The sequence below is a fragment of the Cuculus canorus genome, chromosome 2 (genome assembly GCF_017976375.1).
Source record: "Cuculus canorus isolate bCucCan1 chromosome 2, bCucCan1.pri, whole genome shotgun sequence".
Lineage (NCBI taxonomy): Eukaryota > Metazoa > Chordata > Aves > Cuculiformes > Cuculidae > Cuculus > Cuculus canorus.
In genome coordinates, this window is record NC_071402.1 from 80,729,342 (window position 1) to 80,751,440 (window position 22,099).

Genomic DNA, 22,099 nt, shown 5'->3' on the forward strand with positions numbered 1-22,099 from the left:
TCATAAGACTTCATGGTTTGGTAAAGGTGGGGCATTACAAAGTAACTCAAACTCAAAGAGTTTTCGTGTATATTTGGGCATTTAAAAAAGGCATTACTACAGGGAAGGAGAAAGAAAGGGAAAGCGTATTGAAATACTATATAGCTATTACTATTGCATTCCATAGCTAATTACTAAAAGTACTAATAAACAGAAATAAAAGTGACTTCCTAGAAAGCCATTCAAATTAAACAGATTTTGAAAATCTTACACTTTATGTTATGCACAGACAGTAGTTCTGCCATTCACAGCCATAACATCATAGTTGCAGCAAATTTCTACACACATACAGAGCTTGAAATTCTTCCTTCCCAGAGGAAACAAAGAACATCTGAAACAAAACACGGGCCCTAGAGCCAATCAACTGAAAAATTAAAGATTTTTGGGAGTTGCCAAATCTGGTAGCCTGATGGAGATGAGGTTGCTGCGGCTCCCTGTTTTTAATCTATGATTTAGAAGCAGTAGTAAGGCCAAGTGTGTGTTCCCAAGAAACACACACGTGGATGCAACACACACATACAGAGGTTGAAACACAGATAGAAAAACTTAGCACACAAACACAAATGGTACAAACAGCCTCAGCCTTCTCCAGTAGGAAGGGCAATTTATAGTTGGAAATGTACGCAGGAACTCAACATGGATTCCTCCTGTTACTTGCTCTAGACTCAGTCTATCTAGTAGCTGGTACCTGGATTCCCAGTCTTCACACTTGCTGGCACCTGGACATACAGGTTTGAGGCCTGCAGCTCCCCTTGAGCTGCAGATACAGATCCCTTTTTATCTCTGACACACTCACACATCCCTACTCCCCCTAGCACACTATAGATCCCCCAGTAACAGCCCTCACACAATGAGCACATCCAGTACCTGACCCTGGACACCCTGGACCCCCAGTGCCCAGAGACACCCTCACATATATATTATGAGGCCCCAGCAGATGGCTTCAGCATCCAGGCTATTCAGGAGCTACATCCTGGCTCCCTAGTCTCCCTTCTTTCACAGACAGATGAAAATAGACCTCTCAGTCAGCCCACAGACCATACAGTCACTCCAGACTGGTCCCAATCTCTTGGCCTCTCCAACAGTTGACTTGTGAACCTTCTGATCTCTCCAGTATCTGGATCAGACATTTGGCCAAGCTGCTCATCCAACTCACTGACTACTCCAGCCTAAGACTCAGCAGTGAGTGATCCCACACTGACATATATATATGGTGCATATGCAATACACACACACTCCGCATTTTCTGTTTGATGGCACAACAGACATACAGGCCCATCTGACCCATGGTTCAGCTCCAGTTTCTGTCACTTAAACCTCCACGCACACCTGCATACAGACACTGAGCCTCTTTACTCAGGAAAATAGTAGGAAATGGAGCACAAGAAGATACAGGACAGATTGTGCATGACCAGACAGTGGTGCTGAGCAAGACGCTGTTTAAACCTGACTGGCACCTTTTAGCTCCTAATGCCTCTATTTTTCTTTCCTTTTTCCTCCCTAATCCATCTCAGTCCCTATCTTTCCCTGACTATGGTCTTTCCTCTAAACATCCAACAATAATTCTAGCACAGTATTGTAAGCTCTTCCCTGCATATCATAATGTGTCCCATGCCCCTGCAGCCAGTAGCTCCCTCAGTCTGAAGAGTAATGAGGGCAGCATCTCCTGTTGACTCCTCATGATGGGTTTCAGCCCCAACCTATGGGGTTGAGGTTTTCCTGGGACAGCCATGGGAGAAGCACAGGCTTGAGTCTTTAATTAAGGCAGGGGCGTTACTCACCCATCACTATACCTCTGCCCCACTTTGGGTGTCTAGAGATGAGGCTTCCATCAGACAAGCTAAGGAAGATTTTCTTCTGCCAAGAACACAGGTTTTTTTTACTTCAAAGTTTGTAATTTATTGCTAACCCACTATTACATTGCAATGCTGCAGGCTTAGGGAAGAGTGGCTGGAAAGCTGCCTGACAAGAAGGACCCAAGGGTGTTGGTTGAAAGCTGGCTGAACATGTGCCAACAGTGTGCCCAGGTGGACAAGAAGGCCAACAGTGTGGCTAGCAGGATCAGGGGAGTGATCGTGCCTCTGTACTCAGCATTGGTGAGGCTGGACCTCAAATACTGTGTTCAGTTTTGGGCCCCCGACTACAAGAAGGTCATTGAGATGCTGGAGTGTGCCCAGAGAAGGGCAGTGAAGCTGGTGAAGGGGCTGGAGAACAAGCTTTATGAGAGGCAGCTGGGGAAACTGGGGCTGTTTAGCTTAGGGAAAAGGAGGCTGAAGGGAGACCTTATCACTGCCTACAGCTACCTAAAAGGAGGTTGTAGAGAAGTGGGTGTTGGTCTCTTCTCCCAAGTAACAAGTGACGGGCAAGAGGAAATGGCCTCAAATTGTACCAGGCAAGGTTCAGATTAGATATAAGGAAAAATTCTACACTGAAAAGGTTATCAGGCACTGGAACTGGCTGCCCAGAGAAGTGGTTGAGTCACCCTCTCTGGAGGTGTTTAAAAGACAGGTGGATGAGAAGCTCAGGGTTATTGTTTAGTAGTGTACGGGTAGAGTTGGACTCAATGATCTCAAAGGTCTTTTACAACCAAATGATTCCATGAGTCTATGATATTTTAGATGTTTACGTTCTAAAATCCTATTTAAATTATTCTAAGCTAGTCTCCTAAAAATCCATAACTTTAAAGTCTTTAGATATTAAATTGTTTAAAACCAAGTTTAGGCAGTATGAAGCTAGAAGATGGACTTTTTGAGATTAGTATTCACACTAGAGCTATGAACAGCTAGATGTCTGCATATGATAGCTCAAAGAAGCTTTACTGATAGCTGTAAAAAGATCCTTAGGCTTCACAAACATTACATTCAGTCATAAATTTTGGGAACTTTTTCTTTCTTTTGGCCCTTCTTTCGGCCCTTCTTTCATGCAAAGGAAGTTTGAGCATGTCAGTGTAAATTCAGAAAACTTGCAGCTAAAATGTAATTACTATGGAAGTGAACAATGGAAACCTTAGGAAAAATAGGTCACAGAAATGCTTGCAAATTCAGAAGAGTGATGATCTTAGAAAATGAGTCTTAAAAATCAGAAATTCAAAGTGAAATGTCATAGAAACACTCTATTCTTCAAGACTTACACACCATTTCCAATATTCTAGTTCCACTGTATCATGCTAAACTAAATTAATTGCTATTCTGCAATTATAAAAAGACAACTTATCAAATAAAAAAGTCCTCTCCATTTTTTTCTCTATTTCACTATCTACTTACCTCATAAATTATTTATTATTTTGCCATTTTAATAGACTAAGGTACTAGAATCATCTCGATATTTTATATGCATATTAAAAAGTTTAAGTTCATAAAGTGTTATTAAAAGCCTGTCAAAGCCTAAGGCTTGGGGAATGAAAATGCATTCCCATCTGCTTTCTTTGTAACTTGCAAACAATATTATTTTCTTTTGTGATACAGACCTGATACGAGAACATCCATTATGATTCTTCACTAACTAAACAGCAGCCCCAGACTACAAGTTCCACAACATTATAAAAAAATATAAAATTATAAGCCATTGCCTCAGAGTGCCAAAACAGAAGTAGAAATGTAGTTGAGTTGTATATCTAAGTAAAACAAACACAGAGAGAGCCTGAGCACTGTACCACTGATTTTCCTTACCTCTTGGTTGCTAACCTGTACCCCAGAGTGGTTTTAGCCTGTGCCAGCCACTACTCTGCCAGACTGTTCTCACAGATGGCTGGGTGAGATGAGTGCCAGCAGTTGTCCCTGAAACACGGTATGCATGAACAGGTCTACATCAAGCTTGCCCTCCAGCACATTATATAGTCTTCCAGCATGATCCTGTCAGGCTTTGTACTCTTAAGACTTTCTAACGTGAACTGACAGATATATAAAATAATTCAGGTTGAGAGAAACTCCTGGGGGTCATCACACCCAGCTTCCTACTCAAAGCAGATCTAACCTCAAAGCTAGATGAGATGACAAACGCACACTTCTTTTGTAATGAAACAAGCATATACCTCCAAGTTTCAAGAGATTAACATGCACAAGGAAAGACACTTAAATATAAAAAAATAGCAATTGATTTTTACCCTATACTTACTTCATTTTAAAAATCATTATCCTTCCCTGCATTTAGATGTAGGGATCACTATATTTCATTCTTTCCCCTCAACATTGATATAGATAGGTTAAAACAGTTACAAATGTCAGATAAAAAAATACTTTCTTAAATTATATTTCATCATTACTAAAAACTAATAATGTGCATTAGGAATATATCAACTTATTAATATTTGAGACAATGCTTTTCAGAAAATCCCAAACTTGTTACAACCCGACCTCAAAAAGAGATTTCTTCTCTCTTTAAAGACACTGATTTTGATTCATTGTACGTAACTTGCACTTTATGGAAAAAGAACAGTGTGATGCATAGTTTAAGCATAAATATTTCAGCTCATTCTACTTCTTGAATCATAGAATAAATTTCCAGTGAAATGGCAATACCGCAATTTTATAAATATGAGAACAATATTAATTTTTATTATATATGTGTTGAAGCACATATTTAATAGTCCTCCCAAGCCTATCTTTCAGGTAAAACAAAGCATATAAAGTCATAATATATTAGTCATGCTTAAATCACTCCCTAAATAGAGGCTTAAACAGGTGAAAAAGTGCCATTCCATTTTCGCTGAATGGCTCACATCATGGCATGATGCAGAATTAATTCCATACACAGTAGTACTCAGCAAAACATAGTAATTCCTAAATTTCACAGTTTTAAAGCAAGAAGCAGGATATAATAGGAATTAAAAAATAATCCCACCCACCTGCATTTTGTAGATGGGATTTCATCTACCGGAGTTAGTGAACTACAACGTATTAGCCAAATCACACTGGTAGAAATATGAAACACTCACCTGTTTTAGGGTCAACAGAGAAATATGGCTGTCCCTGAAGAATGCTGTACACTACTCTGGCACTATTTCCATATGTAGGGTCATCTGCATCTGTGGCTGTCACCTGTAGAACTGATGTACCTGTATATACAGGAAACTATAAGTTAACTGAAGAACAAAAATAACTTTCTGTCAAATACAAATATTCTTGGATACATTTTTTAAATCTTTGCAGTCCTCATATTCTACAATTGAGAGACTAATAACATTTTGTCTATATGTTATTATGCTATCATATTTTTAAGAAAAACTGCTTATACTCATTTAAAAAAAAAACTTTTTACCTTTTTTTCTCTATATGGCTGTGTAACAATTACATATATAAGAATAAATAGTAACTACATAGCTTGCGTATTTAAACATGTTCACAAATACAGGTGCTAAACTAGGATACTGCTTAGACTTCTGAATTACTTATATTCATGGACATCGGGATTATCTTCATCCACAATACAAATTAATGTTGAATGCATACTTAAAATAATTTGCACAACTGCCCCCAAATCAATAAAAGAACAGGCAATCAAAATATCTACCTGTTGTAAGGCATCAGAGATCTGAAAATGAAATAACTACTAGAACCATGTTGGATTTCCAATGATGGATCCAAAATAGAAAGATAAGTCGTTAAAAAGATAAATCTTTGCACATTTTTAATAAATACCAGTAGAAAAAATAAAATCACAGTTTCTAGCATGTCACTAAGTGGGATAACTTCTGAGTAACACTGTAGAAAATAGCACACATAACTACTGCAGAGATAGACTAGAGACAGGTGATTTTACTGTATTTTTCAAGACATTTCATGATACATCTTTTTTGCTACCATTGCCCAAGACATCATATAAGAAATCAGTAAATGAAAGTCTGGCAACTCAATAAAGGTTCAGTCTTCATCCCACTTGTTTATAACTCCTACAGGCACCGGTTTCTACAGACTCCCTTGGCCCAGTATTAAAGTACAGGAACAATAATAACAGAACAGGCTGCACTTATGTAATTCTGCATCTGAAAGTAGTTTCTCAGTTAAATTAAGCACTGAGGCATCACCTCCACTCTGGGGTGTTCAATTTCACATCTTAGTTGTGAGGGGAAATATGCTTTCAAATTGAATCCCTTGATCTCCTCCACTTGTCGTCCTTAGCTTTATCTCATGGAATAGTTTCAGAGCATGTTTACTAGATTCCTTCAGATGAAACTAAACCAGAAGACCTGCTTTAGAAGCACATCTGATTTACTCTGGCTGCTAGCGGACATTTAGGCACAGAGATCAGACAAGAGCTAGTTTGCAAAAGCATGTTGCTCAGATATTGGAGCATCAGTGCCAGCTTTTTAACTTCATAGATTAGTTCCCATTGTACAGGATCGCCTGTTAATGTGAACACCCTCAGGGTACACTGAGAACAGAAACACCTAAAATCATGGAGCTCACTTTGAGTACAGCAAAGCAAGCACATAAGTCTTCACAGATATGCTTTCTTCACTGTTTGAGAAGCTGTTCATTTGTGCACGATAACATAGACACAAGAAGTTTCTTTTTGCATCTATACTGGAGATTTAGTAAAAGGTACAGCAAAGGTGTCTGCATATGTAAATACAGCGTTTTCTGGTTTCTGAATAGCTCAAGTGCATACGGTCTCATAGATAATAGATAATTATAGTCACACAGCAGATATAAGGATACCTTGATGAATTTGAAGTTAAATATTTTATTAAAATCAAGCTCAAGCCAGTAGTCTTTTCATAGCTATTTAGGAGTTACTGGTAAAACTGACTGTATTACTGTACTTGGGTTTATGTGGCAAGGTAAACAAATACAAATTAAAGTTAGTGTAATTTTCCTACAAAGTTCTAGGAACCTATTCAGTAATATTGGTTTGCTATCTAAACATAGAATAAGAATTCCTGCAAATCACGTCAGGTCACTTCAAATGACAGGAAATGTGTTTTCCCCTCTAATCTATAACTTACCTAAATACTGTAATGATATCTTTCTGTAGCCACTTTGGCAATAATTTCTAACTTTAGGTGGAAAATCTGTGACCTTTCTGACTTCTAATTAACCTTGTCATATTCTAGTGTTAAGGCCTGACCATACTAATTTGTTGCTTTACCTTTATTCACGGCTTCATTATTTTATGCTGGAATCTGGTGGAATTAAAGATTAATAGCTTACTGATGCAAAATGATTTTATTTTTTTAATTGCACACAACCAAAACATTCCCATCCAATAGTTGTAGTCAGACACCTACCAGTGTTTTCTACATAGAGTACTTCCAGGAAAACAGGTTGTTTTTTTTTTTTTGTTTTTTTTTGTCCAACATCAAAGAGCAATACAAGCACTTGGATTCTATAATCTACTTTTCAAAATAAGGAGAGGAGAGAAGAAAGTCTCTGAAGAGTTACAAGACCTTGAGATCTTGGTGGTACTTGTATTTTCTTCTTCTGAAATAGTTAATATCTGTTCATACATTCCAAAACTTACCTTGATTTTCTAGAACACTGGGAAAAGATGCAAATGAGAACTCAACCAGTTAGACAGAGAATTCTTATTTTAAACTGTAGAGTATGGAATCCAAGCACTTGTCTTGCTTATAGACATGGTACAAAGAAACAGGGTGAGTGAAAGCCTTCACCTCACGTAAGCAGCTTACAGGTCATGAATAAAAGCATGAATGGAATGCTAGTATACCTTAAAATCCACCGCAGTTGTTTTCTAATACATCCGGATCTCTTTCCTAAGAAATACCTGATAACAGTAATTTGGTATTTAATGGTGGAAAAGTGTTCTCTTTCCACCTAAAAGAACAGTTAGAATAACTGGTTTTAACTCAAACCCCTGACTCACCTCTCATTCAGCGCAAAGCAGCTCATCTAATGCTTAAATTTTTCAATGTATTACACAAGCAAGCTCAGTATCTTTTAAGATATACTCATATTAGCCTTTTGCCTAACTCTTGTCTGATTCGCCGAGCACAGGGAAAAGGCAGCTTGTGAAAGCGGCAGGATAGAATGCCTTGTGAGAAAAAAGGTAAAGGGGTTACCTTTACCTTCCAATTACTCCATTCAAAGTTAGCATCATTCAGCTTATCAACATGACATGCAAATTATGATTCCAAATATATTTGCACTAATCAGATGCAGCTCAGTTTTTCCTGTTGATCTGTATGTAATGAAGGATTAAATGGAAAAGTGTACAGTACAGCTCACTTGCTATTCTGAATATTAGCAATTCCGAAGAAAACAACCTAATCCAAAAAATAATGATCTAATTTCCCTGGAGACCTCAGAACAGATATGGACACTGGACTTAGAGGCATACCTTCCATGCTTTCTTTGCTAACCTAAAGTGCCTGTCAGGAACTCCTCAAAAGTTTGCTATGAAAGCATTTTGACACTCCAGTTAAGCAATAAAAATTACTTTTTTTCCTCAAAGTGGAGGCTCTCCTTATTCAGAGTACAGATATAATTTCACATGATTTCCCGCTACAGTTTAGAGATTACACATTGGGAATTCTGTTTTCTTAGCTAATGCTCTATGCAGAGCTGTAAATATGTCTGCATGCTCTGGAAGCTTTGCCTTTTTCTGTTATCAAAAATAAAGATAATTTCATTTGGGAAATCAAGTTTGAGTTTCATTTCAAAATCTTTTCTTTTGTTTTTCTCTTTTTAAAAATATGTTTACAATAAATTTTGTAAAGTTATATATCAAAGAAAAACTGAAAGGAAATACTTCAATCTGTCTCTCTGAAGACAGATTTTTAATGTTTAATGAAGCAGTTCAGTAAAACATGTCTTTGAGAATGCAAATCTGTATGCATGACTTTCCATAGCTTGCTGCACTGTTAAAATCTCAAATGGATAAATATCGAACAAAAGTTGTAAGAAGTGAAAAAAAGGTGTAGGTTAATGAATGCAGAGATTATCTTTGTAGCTAGAGTAATACTTAAAATTGTCTTAAAACACTAAGAAGTTAACATGTTTTAATTTCATTTTACATTAGAAAACAATGATTTAATCAGGAAATCAACACTTTGAGTCCATTTTGAGTCAGTATATTACTCATCCAAGTCCTCACTTTTTTTTTTTTTTGTCAGCTACCCTCATGAGAAAATAAAAATCAAAAACACAGGGAGACAAATAACTTCTCATACAAATCATATTTACAAACACTATGAATACTGCCTTCCAAATTGTCTGAAATTACAACTGCCTCACATTATAATACCCTGGAAAGGAGTTCAAAGAAGTCCAGTGTGTCTATTAATTTCCTGAGAAGAACGCATTTGGAATATTATTCTTATGCATTACTTCAACACTGGAAAATTTAATATGCGGTATTTCACTCATTTTGTAGTTATTTGAAAATGAGCAGATCTGGAAGGCTTTTACTGACTGAAAAATGTTTTTATTTCCTTTTACATTTAGATAATGATGAGTATTTCATAAACTTTAAACCAGAGCATAGTTATAGCTCTCAATAAAACTGATTTTTTTTACACTGCAGAAGAAATAATTTCAGATATAAACTTCAGTTCTTGAGCCAACTTTTAGGAAGAAGGTTGAGCAGGTGAGGAATAGATGTTTTCTTTTAGCTCTTTTGGCAGAGTACATAAAGCATAAATAATATGTTAATTTTGTGCCACAGTGGACACTGTGATCTAATATATGGCAAATAATTTTATGAAACTTAGCCATGTTTTCTTGTCAGTGACCTAAAAGGAAATGCCATAAAGGTCCTACAGCTTTTACAGGTAGATCAAGAAGGGTTTTGCTTGTGGGCAAAATGCCAGCTGCTGAAACTAAACAGCTTAACGGAGATCAAAAATACCATCTGCCATTGAAAATCCTTTAAATCACCATCTCAAGAAGTGCCAGATATTTTTAAAATACTGAATCATCCTTAGGAATGCATAAAATTTCAACAAGAAGTTCACTTATGTATAGGCTTCACACCTAAATGTAAAAGAACATGCTAATTATAGAACTAATAAAAGTGGTATAAGGATCTCCACTATTTGACAGAAAGAACGTATGATGCAGAAGCAATATAATTAGTCTTCCTGAGACTGCAGACAATCAAATGCTTTCAGTATGCAACAAACAGAAACAAATCAAACAGTGAAAAAGAAAATAATGATCTTAATAAATATAAAAATAAATTAAGCTTAATATGTGCCTATATTAGATTGCCTGTATGGCAGGATATGAAAATTCAGTTTTATTCATGCAACAGGAAATCTTTGTGGAACAGATATATTAATGATTTACCTCAAGTACAAACAGTAAAGCATTTAATTCACAAAAGAGATGCATTTATGCTCTATTTTATATCTAAAACTTCCTTGATCTACTATAATCCACTTTGGTATATAGCCCAAAATTCCATCCCAGACTAACTATTCAAATTGTTCTTTGGAGAACAGTAACTTGTATAATGTCACTCTACCGTAACATTAAGATTCAGACTACTACAGAATTATGACTAACATGTATATAAGAATACTACATTTTGAGATTATGGAAAGAAAAGTTTTATAAATGGAATTAACCAATAAAATCTAATTATATTAGCTGCTTTTGACTTTGAGGATAACATTGATTTCCTTTTCACTGTCTTTCCTCCTATGCAGATAATGCTTCCACAGAGGAAGGAAATAATCAATTGATTAAAACAGTCTCTGTTAAAGACAAAAGAAATTGAAGAAAGAGGAAGACAGTTAGGCATTTTTGGAGACAGTCAATAAAAGAAAATTTTCACACTAAGACAGTCTGTAGCGTGATGAGAGACCACAGAGATAAGAGCTTAGATGCTACTGAAACTCTAATAGCGTAGCTTTGTAATACTTACCACTAAGTGTATTGCTTAAATAATCTTGGTGTTATGACATTACTCACAGAAATACTGCCCTTCTGTACTTCCATAAATTTTGCTTGGAAATTATATTCTCAATAGTATGCTTAGATGGTTTAAACAGGGAATTTTACATTAAAGACGTACTGTTCTATGAACTAGCGTTATTGTGTAGATGGAATGGAGACCTACATGTTTAAAGCTCCCAGAAGTAAAAGATGACATCATAGAACTCAGTATTTAACAGGAAGCTATGGTTTAAGAGAACAATGAACAATTTGCACATTATTTTAAGGAATTTTATTTATTTAAAAATTTATTTGATCTATAATCTGAAACTCTTTATTCGCTAGATACTGACAAAACAAGAATGATTAATACAGATTGTTCTTCTGGCCCAGAAAAGGCTATTAGGAATAAATAGGAATATGTTAATAAATAATTATAATAAAATATGGGAGGAGGAAGAAATGGAAATTGCAAGGAAAGATGAGATAGCGATTCCTGGTTAGAGGGAAACAGAATGTGGAAAGGAGAAAATTCATTAAAGGGAAGTTGAAGTGTAATATGGGAACAATGACTTATGAAAGAATAAGAGAAGAAGAAACAAAAGAAAGGTTTCTCCCTTCATACATTCTTGTGTAAGAGGGACCACAGGAGAAAAAGGCTTGGAGTTTTTAACAGCTGAGAAATCTGAATTAGCACACTGTAGGAGGACTTGGAAAAGAAGAGAAGACTGGAAAGAGAGAAAGGTACTACAAGTACCTACGAAGAAAAAAGTATTAGAACAAGAAAATTATGATACATATTATTTTTCAGAACATGATGAGGAAATTTTAAAAAGAAAATGAAGGAACTATTCCTATGTGCCAGTGTAGTGGCAGTAAGAGAAAGAATGAAGAGGCAGTAATAAAGTCAGGGGAAAAGAAAGAGAACGGGAATTTTTTTTATATCTTTTTAAAATTTGGTATTTAGTAAGCTTGATTGATAGTCTATTTAATACAATATGATTTTGCATGGTAGATACGAAAGGATACTTATTCTTGAAAGAATTCTAGCACAAAAGTCATATTTCTATCTGTTTATCCTAGACTAGTTAGGTAGCTCTGATGTTGTGATATTAGAGTAAAATTACAAACTAAATTCAACACAAGAGAAGCGATAGATAAAGAAAATTGATTGCATAATATGGCACCTCAAAGAATATCTATATCTCTAACAGGAAAAACTTTTTTGAATGTCAGTTCACTTTATAAGAAGCTTAATAAAGGTAAATAAACATATGACACCATAGTCTAAAATAATCTAGAAAATTACCATTCCTTTGTGTTTGTTTAATTCTGTGAATTGCATAGACTACTACATGTAGACATAAGAGAATGCCATAAAGTGTGTAGCTGAATGAGGATATATGAATATGTCTTTTTTCTAGTGTGGAAAGTACCATTTGCACAGGAATATCTGTTAAACAAGAATAAGAATTGCTTTCCTCTAAAGTCAGCATGTGTGTACTAATTTCTTAATATGTATGTTTCAAGTTGCTGCTTGGAACAAGGTTGCAATTAATGTCTTCTTATCATCTCTTCTCAACTGTAATATCTTTCATGTACAATCAACAATACAATAATATGTAATAACTTTGTCAAACACTATGTGACATTTTCACTGTTAAAACATTGCTGAATAAAACAATTAGTTTTCCTTACCCATTTCAGACATCTCTGGCACAGTAACAATGTATGGTCCATCTGTAAATTTGGGTGCATTGTCGTTGATATCCTGCACTTTGATAATAAATTCAGATTCAGGTTCAAGTGGCTTGTTTGTCCGTCTATCGATAGCTTGGGCATGAAGCACGTAGTGTGTCTTCTGCTCTCGATCTAGGCTTTTGGTTGAATGGATGTCTCCAGTCGTATCATCAATAATAAAGATAGTCCCTGCCCCTTCTCCAGTGAGAATATATTTGACCGATCCATCACCTTTGTCGGAATTGGAGTGCAGCTGTAGAATATATACACAAAAAATCACATAAAATGTCATATTAGATTTCATAAAAGGTTATTGCACATAAGATATAAAAATAAGAATATTATTATTAGCACCATTCTACTTATAAATTAACATTTCTACCTCTCAATGTAATTCTTCATGTGCTATTTCTGTCAAATCAATAATTTGTTCAAGGTTATTTCCACCCAGTATAGCTCATTTTTTTAACCTGGGATTACTTGCATACTTGCAATTACTTGTCCATTCTACAAAACTTCCCTAATCGAGAGTATTCTAGTAACTGAAGTGTTTTTTATTTTATTTTGGTTTGGTTTTAGTCCTTTAAGTACTTATCTTATAGCACACACTGAAAGTAGCTCTACGCTAAGCACTAAGCCTGAAAAAGTTACACTGAGGTTTGTTTGCTTCAATGACTGTAGTTCAATCCCACTATCCATGCCATCTTCTGTTGTCCCAAGGACAGCAGCATTTACTGCAAAAGGAAACTGAGTAGTGTAACAGCAACAGATGTCTGTCCAGGATTACTCTCCATCTCAATAAAACACGTACATTTTCTCTGGTTACTTGTTTGTTTTCTATTAGAAAGTCACCTAATTTGCTGGTATTAAATTATTTATAATGAAGTAGTGAACTTTGACTGATACATTCAGTATTTTCGTTCCTAACACATGTTGTGCTGTAAAATACACATTGAGTATACTATAGCCCTCCTTGAGTAGAATAAAGTTTGTATTTATTGAAGGAAAAAAAACCAGACAAGTCAGTCAGCACTGCAGTATGTTAAAATATAACATGAAATAGCTACCCATTAAGTCTCAGTGTTTCTAACTTGACTTTAAAGAATTGCCTGCTTAGACTGAAAATGACCATGTGTTCTCTGAGAAGGAGAAGCGATGTTTTTAATAGCTTGAGAGGCTTTGTGTTTTGTTTTTTTTTTTTTTTCTCTAAATCAACTTTGAGAACAGAATTTTTTATTGAGATGCACAATTAGAACAAAGTGATAAGGCAGAAATGAACAGTCTCAGGTATTATACAGTTATATTGTAATATTAAGTCAGAAGGGAAAGTTTCTAATAACTCTATCACTCTTATCCTTATCCCACTGCCCTGACTAACTCTCAATATATGTGATGTAGCATTACTAAGTTTCTATACAGAATATGAGAAAAGCAGAAGCAGAATGCCAGATATTACTTTAAATTAATGGAACACAAGGTGTCAGTTTCCAGACTTTTTCCTATTCTCTCAGTTCAGAAACTGTTTAGTGTTGGATGGACAGACAAGAAGACTTTTGGATGCACAAATCAGCTTTTTTTTTTTTTTCTTTTCTGATTTAAATCATAAGATATAGCAGTCCTGTTTTTTTCACTCTCTCCTTGTACTTTTTTTTTGCCAAGTCTTTGTCTTGCCTTTGAAATTATCTAGCTTGCTATTTGTAAAAGGAATAAGCATATGGGACTTGATGACATTTTTCATTTCATGTATTAAATCTGTGAAATTATGGTGTCATACATAATTTCTGTCTTGTTCAGTGGGGGTTGGGAGGGTGAGAGGTGGAGTCTAATAAATTTAATATTGCCAGCTCATATGAACTTGATTGTAATTTCAGTCAATGCACCATATATTTATTTAAGCCACAAGAAGACCTAACTGAATAACCAAAATTAGACTGTATCATCACTGTGGGCACTTTTTAAAATTTATTTTTTGAAAATAGAAGCAGCATAGAAAGGGCCTGTTTGCTTGTCTTTGCATTTATAGGACAGCAAGACATTTCCTTTATGATAGTGATGGGCAAAATCCTGGTTATATCTTTCTTATCCTCAGAATAATACTGTATCCTATTAACAAAGGAATAATACTCTCAACAGGTATCCAAACTTCCCATAAAGTCAAAATAGTCTCTGAAGTTCTTTATTCCTAAAGAAAAAGAATAATAGACATTCTGGTATTCTAGCCTTAGTTTGCTGGTATTCTAATTCTTCAGAAACAATCAGAATTGGTTTCCCATTGCTGCAGGTTCCTTTCATGATAAAATAAAAGTGTTCGCATTTGTAAATGTCAATATTTGCCTCAAAAATGACAAATTTGCTGAGTTTATGGAGGAACTGAAGTTAAAACTAACCCAAACTGAAAAAACACTCTCCATCCTTATTATTACCTTTTAACTCTGCATGCATAAATGCATGTAAAAGCACATGCAGGTATACCATATAGAGATCCCTGCAAAAATCACTGTATTCATAATTGGAATTATGAAATGTTGAATCAGTTAAGAAATTGGTTACATAGACAGTTAAGAAATCAACTGAATAAAGAACTTCTGTAGAATTTGAGAAGCAAGCTTCCTTCAAAAAACCCAAATATGTACAGTGTTCCAATACCATACTGCAGAAAGGCACATTCAGAAATTCACTGTGATAGCTCAAAATGTCTGGAACATTTAGAAAAAAACTAATAACATTAGGTATTTTTTGTTGTAAAGAAACAACTACTTCTACTTGTCATCAGTAAAGAACATCCAAGTACATTTTGAGTCAGAGGGTTTTTACATCTAAAAAGTAATAAAAGTTAAGAAACTCTGCAGATTTCCAGCTGATTGCACAACCAATCAATTACATGTTATGCCTGCTAAGCATCATATTACCTAGCAAATTGCAATTCAAAAATACAGGCAGAAATGTCACTAGAAGAAGAATATCAGGGCATTAATAAACACTAAAAGTCTTCAGTGTGCAACTGGGTGTTTTACATTGCAGTTGAAAGGCAACAACTGAAAACAAAGGAAAAATAAAAGGAATACCTTCTTCCCTACCTCCTGATATTTCTTATGTTGTTTGAAGTACAATGCTTTGATTCGTACCTTTTAATTTCTAATGTCAAGATTAATATTCGCATAGGAGGGCTTTACATAGCACTTACACTGCATAACAGACCTTTCCTTTGTAACTTGGTTTATATTTCAGTTTTTCTGTAAAGATTAAATAACTGTTTGTCTTCTTTAATACTTCCATCTCAGTACAAATTGGCCCATGTAGAAAAACATCGGGGCTTCTCTTGAAAGCTTATTTGCAATATGTTTTGTGCTGAAGAAAGCCTCTGGGAATCCCTGCTTAAGACAATGCCAACTAGATTAATGAGACATTTATGTCCCTGAGCATGGCACACTTGTTTCTTTTCCCTGCATACTATGAAATCATCTCCATAACAGGTGGTTTATTCCACAAAAGTATTTCTAATTAGAATAAATGCGGTTCACTGCTTAGGTTGCAAATACATGGTTTGGGAGATGGTATTTCTGCAGCTATGTCTATACAGATACACAAAAGATAGCAAGGAAGTAAAAGCTAGCTGGACATTATTGGACTCTCTCTCTTGGGACTACTGCAATTATTTCTCTTTCAGGTTAATTTGAAAGAGATGGGGATGCTGCTAACCAACGCAGACTCAAGCCAACCCGTGTTCTATTCACCAGTTCAGACCTAACTTGTGTGACCTGGGGTGATCATTTCAACTCAGATGCCTAGAAAGGATGTGGACATTTCACTTGAATGAAATGCCACTACCTCTGCCAATGAGTACTGCAAAAACATGTATACACTAGAAGATGAGACACTCACACAGTGTAGTAATGTGAATAAATAGCTTAGATAAACACAAAATGTGGCGTTGTGCTGTGACAGAAAGTTGGAATGTTGTGCGAGACTCTAAATTTAAAAAGAAATACAAACACACCACAAATTTAAACATGATGACTCATAATTTTGCCATGAGTAAGAAGCATTGAAAAGAAATAAAGGAAATATGCCAAACATCGGAGCACAGCTCTGATTTCTGTAACAGAGATTTTAACTGTGACTGTGAAAACATTACTGAAAATGTCTGTCAGTAGGTCTTATTTTCTATGACACTCCACCTCATCTGATCATTGTATAACATATAGATCTGTGACATTATTTTTTTAATTGCTACTTAAAGAAGTTCTTCTTTTTCTTAAATAATAAAAACTTGCTTCCCTAAGTATTCTCATCCCAGACCCTAAATCTTATTTAAAAACAGCTTTGCAGACCAGTAGTTCTCCCAGTTAATTACTAGGGACTAACACAGCTTGCATTGTATTTGTTAGTCCCCCTTAGCCCTTCAAGGCTCACCCCACCCTGCCCATGGCTCAAGATCTCATTGCAGTCCCTTCCTTCCCCAGTGATACCACGGGAGAGCTAGAAGGGCTACTTTTTCCAAAGGCATGATTTGAAGGGGCATACCAAACATTTGAGTTCATGTGTTTTGTGGGTTTTTTTAATTTTCTTATATTAACTTTGATACTACAAGACCTTAAATACTCATAATATGATGCATAAGTATGTTAACAGCTATAAAACAAATGCATAGATTGCAGGCTTATTGCCCAGCAAATACAGTATTGTTACTGCTAATGACTGCAAAATGATCAGATGGCTAAAGTTATTTGTCTATTATTGATTTAATCGTGGAAACGCTTCCGCCCATTTGCTTCTATTGAACAGTCTGGATACTTGGTGTGTTGTGTTGATGGCAATTTAAATGGACTAGTGATTACTTTTATAATATTTTAATTGATCTACAAATAAATTAATGGATCTGGATATAAGATATGGGGTGTTCTGTTGACCAAAAAAATAATAAGAGATTCCCATACATATGCTAAACTGAAATCTGAGGCTCATTTGAAAAATATCAAGAACTGTGGCACTAACCTGATGAATTTAATCAGAGTAAAAGTGGTTACGTACATACAAGTTTAAATTATTTTGAAATAACTTCAGACTACTATCTTAAAAATTACTGTTGAGAAATATAAAAAAATAAAAATAATATGCACAGAATTCCAAAAGTAAAACCTAATTTCTGGCATTGACACTACCACTATATCTTTTGAATAAATTATTGCCTTCTCTTTGGGGAGCCACACAGTCTTTCAAGAAGCGCAGTAGAACCTCCCCTTCTCAATTCTGTTGTCAGTGCCCATCAGTTTAACCACACAAGAGGGCTGCAGCACAACACTACCACAGCAAAGTCTACCAATGAGTGGCCAGTCTAGAGGAACAATAGAATTATTCCCGAACAACATGACCTGCGAGTTTTAATTCATATTTTTATATTTAAAAATGTATATGTCACTTTGCTTATGTTACGTAGAACTGTTTAATGCTTCACTAAATCCATCAAAATGCAGATATATAAGACTCAGTGGTACAACAGGAAAACACTGAGTAGGAAAAAAAAATAATCTTCTGATAAGAACTGCAGTCATGTTGATTTCCGTTGGTGCTTATGTAGACACAACATGTAAAAGAAATTACACAATAACTTAGTAGCAGTAAAAATTGCATATAAAATTACTCTGAATGGTACACATTGTAAAAACAGAGTCTAGCTGATAATACTGAGATGTTCATTGTGCATATGCAATAAAAGGGTCCCCAGACTTGCCGCAGACTTGCTTCCTTTGGTCTGAGCTATAAAATATGCTTTAATGAAATATACTGCTCTGGGCAATGTCACACCTTTTGATGGAATTCTCAGAGGGAATCATTAGCCCAGGAGATAAGTATATTATCCACAGCAGTGTCCACAAATTGAGAAGAAGCTATTCCACACCCTTGTCAAACAGAGGAAGAAAACAGAGAATTGCAATTGCCCCCATCTGCTGAATGGGTTTTCTGAGATAGAAAAACATAATTGGATTGCAATCATCCAGGAAAAACACAACTGAAATAGTATTAACTTCACAGTATAGCACTATAGCATACAAACATCTGTTCTTGCAAGATGTGCTTATCTGAAGTCTGCTATTTTGTTGCTGCTTTTAGGAAAACTGGGTAATGGCAAAAGCATGCAGGTACATAAGCAACCTCATCTGAAATAGCATTAGGTATACTAAACCTGACACAAGTGGTCAACACTAGCTTCCATTTTCTCTTGGTAATAAAGGACTCCAATGAATGATAAGAAAAATAGAAAATGGACTCCTAAACCAGCATAATAAACATTAGATATCTTAAACTGTTTTTTTCAAAGAACACTATGTATTTTTAAGAAAAATAGAACCAAAAATTGCACCTGCAATGTACTATGCATCTAAAACAATGTAGAAGAAAAATACTTCCGCTCTGCTGAAGTTTTCATTTAAATTCTCTTCACAGAAGTAAAGTTCCACTTCAGATATCTTTTACCTGTGCAAATGCTATGACAGGCACAGAAACTATTCTTTCTTTCGAGGAAGAAGCATTTACACAGCATATTGGCTTAACCAGTTTTAAAGAGCTGTATAGGCATCCTGTTGCAGAACACACTAACTGAAGTTTTCTAAAAATACAGTTATTTAAATATACTTGTTCCCAGGTCCCAGTGCTAAGTGACTGCAGCTCATTAAATCTTTGTTCTAAACCATGTCTGAAAACCAGCTGGTCTTCTTGTTTGAGTCTTATTTTAAAAAAAGATTAATTTTAATATGAAAACAGAAAAAGACTTCTCATTCCCCACTACTGGTCTATACCCAGGAGAGTTTTTTCGGAGTGGAGGCACAGTGCCTTTAACCTATGAAATGCTCATCTGTGGTGATACCTATGCAAAATGGCCATGAGATATTAGTGTAAAATAATGCTTGATTCTGTCATATAACATCACCTTTACTTATGACTCAGTAAGGAAACTCATAAAAGGACTTAGTTATAGACCTTCTATTTTTTTTTTTTTTTAGATCTCTCTGTGTCCTTAAAGGAGAAGTATCATTATCTCTCATTCAAAGAGGAATAATCTGATTTTCACAGACTTGAACCACCAGACTTACCCATAAATAAGAAAATCATCCAGACTTTCAAAATCCCTAAACAGACTCCCATCTATACAGTTGTGAATGCCGGTAAACAATGCTGAACTTATCAATTCCCAAAGAAAGAGGGAGGGGATGGATTTATGAAGCCATAAAAAAATATTAATGAAGAGCTACTGAATTGCAGAACAATTAGAAACTTTTATTTTCCATTCCATCACAAAAACAGCATTAAGGATCCTGGGGCGGGGAAGAAGAAAAGGAAAAAAAGGTAAATTAAACTATGAGAGATCACAGTTAAGACTTTGAATGAATGGTTTATTGTTACGTTCAGGCAATTAACCCTCTAATTCTAGGCCAGATTTCTGCTAGCTTTGCATGGTACTTCACGGCATAGTGCTCTGTCAATATATGTATCCTTTCTTTGCTCTGATGTTGTGACTAAATTGTGCATAAAACTACGTCACTCTCTCTAGACAAATTTAATACATTGGATGGTCTTCAGTTCTCAGCGTCTCATCACCATCACAAAAAAACTCACTTTATAACCAATAAATCTGTAATTGTGGCAATAACTTAGATTCCTAGATCCAAGTAGAAGGACCATGAATTTGACTGAGTTTGAATCCAAATGATGTGATGATAACCCTGTTACTAAAAGAAGCCTGAACACACAACATAATCATTGGAAGAAGCAGGTTTTCTTTTAGTTTGTGTTGTTACTAAACAAAGAGATACAAGAGTTTGGGGTTTGGAAATTCACTGGAGCAGTGAAGAGATATTCTTCTCTAGAAAACCTTTGTGACAACGATAGAGCAAAACCAAAGTTTCTGTTTCCACACACTGTTTCTGCAGACTTTCTACAGATGTTTTTGACCTTCATTTATAGTGGTTGTTCAGTCAAGCTACTCTCACAGTAGTGGTTTTTTTCATTACTATACTTCATGTGCACAAAGAGAAAATAAAATTCTGCTTTTCCTTTCCATTTGCAGTACATATGGAAAAAAAAAAAAAAAAAAGGAACATATTCCATTGTAACAAAATCTTTCAAAAAAGAAAATACATATCTGCCCTTACTGAACAGGAATGCCAACTCAAGGATATTTCCATTTTTTCCAGATGAGAAAGAACTATTAGTTCTATAAAACCCTGGTCAGTGAATTCCACATTATATGAAGGTACGATTTATTTATTTGTCTGTTTTCTAGTTTGTCTGACAGTGCTAGAGCAAATACTGTTTATGAAAGATCTAAAGACAACATATTCATTTTTAAGCTCTGGGGAAAAAAAAAAAAAAAAACAAACAAGAAACTGTGCAGTGTACCTCTGTGACATTCTAAATTACTTCATTCTCCTTTGCTCTTCCTAAATAATATTGTGAAGATAAAAAATAAGCGTGTGATTTTCTGATGGAGTATTTGTGAACCACATAAAATCAAAAAGAGAAAAAATTATGCCAGAGACTCAATTACTTACTCAATTACAGAGCTTTATTAGGATAAAAAAATATTATGTGGAAAAGTTCAAGGAGAGATAATTAATTTACCAACTTCTTTTTATCCCACCTTTCCAAAAATCTTTCACACATTTTTGGTTTTGATGTCTTTGAAGCTAATTTGCTGAGAAATTTATAAGAATATGGAAAGAAAACAGGTTAGCTACTGTCCAATGGCTTCTATTTCAGATGAAAAAGTTGTTTCATCCTGAAGAAATCGAAAAGAATGCACTACCAGGCATTACCAAGAACTACAGACATTGTTTTTTCAAAAGGATTTAATCTCTTTATTTTTGTTGGTTCTTTATCAACTCATATTAATGTACTCTTCTATGCAAAATAAATGCATGTTCTCCGCATTGAGAATGTTTTTTTGTAATTGTATTTGTCAAGAGATCTTTGCTACATACTTTTAAAGTATCAGAAAGTGGTATGACAATCTTAAATATTAAATATTAGAATATTTATTTATTAGGTATTGATTCACTGCTTCTACAGTATTTAACACTTAAAGGCATGTTTTGTTTTTGATCCTGGAATGTCATTTCATCTCTCTCATGTGGTCTATATTTTGCCATCTTATTTGTTGAAAGATTTGTAAAAAAATTGCTCCTGTTTAGAGTTTACAAGTCTCACAAGCAATCACTCTTCTTCTGTACCTCACTTAGAAAAGAATATGACCTTTTTTGTCACAGATACTTTTATTCTTTCCATAATGCAGTACTCTTGCTGTCTGCTAAAAGCAAAAAGTACTACCTGACACAGGAAAAGAGCATCACATCAACCTGATGAGAAAATATTTCTACAAATTTCTTTAAATGGTCACTTGTGCTCTGAAATCCAGTGATAATGGACAATGCTATCTATGCTACTTACATCTTTGTTACATAAGTCAGAAGAAAATTCACGTTCACAGC

General features: G+C 35.1%; 1 protein-coding gene across 14 annotated transcripts in view; it reads right to left on the minus strand.

Moving 5' to 3' along the window:
- CDH18 (cadherin 18) overlaps positions 1 to 22,099 on the minus strand; it is a 557,226-nt gene that overhangs the window by 129,215 nt on the left and 405,912 nt on the right. For all 14 annotated transcript variants that reach the window (XM_054059856.1, XM_054059852.1, XM_054059848.1 and 11 more), the window contains 2 exons: positions 12,573 to 12,867; positions 4,973 to 5,092 (listed from right to left, as the gene is read on the minus strand). In XM_054059856.1, the coding sequence (XP_053915831.1) occupies positions 4,973 to 5,092; positions 12,573 to 12,867 (415 nt within the window). The remainder of the gene's footprint in view (positions 1 to 4,972; positions 5,093 to 12,572; positions 12,868 to 22,099) is intronic.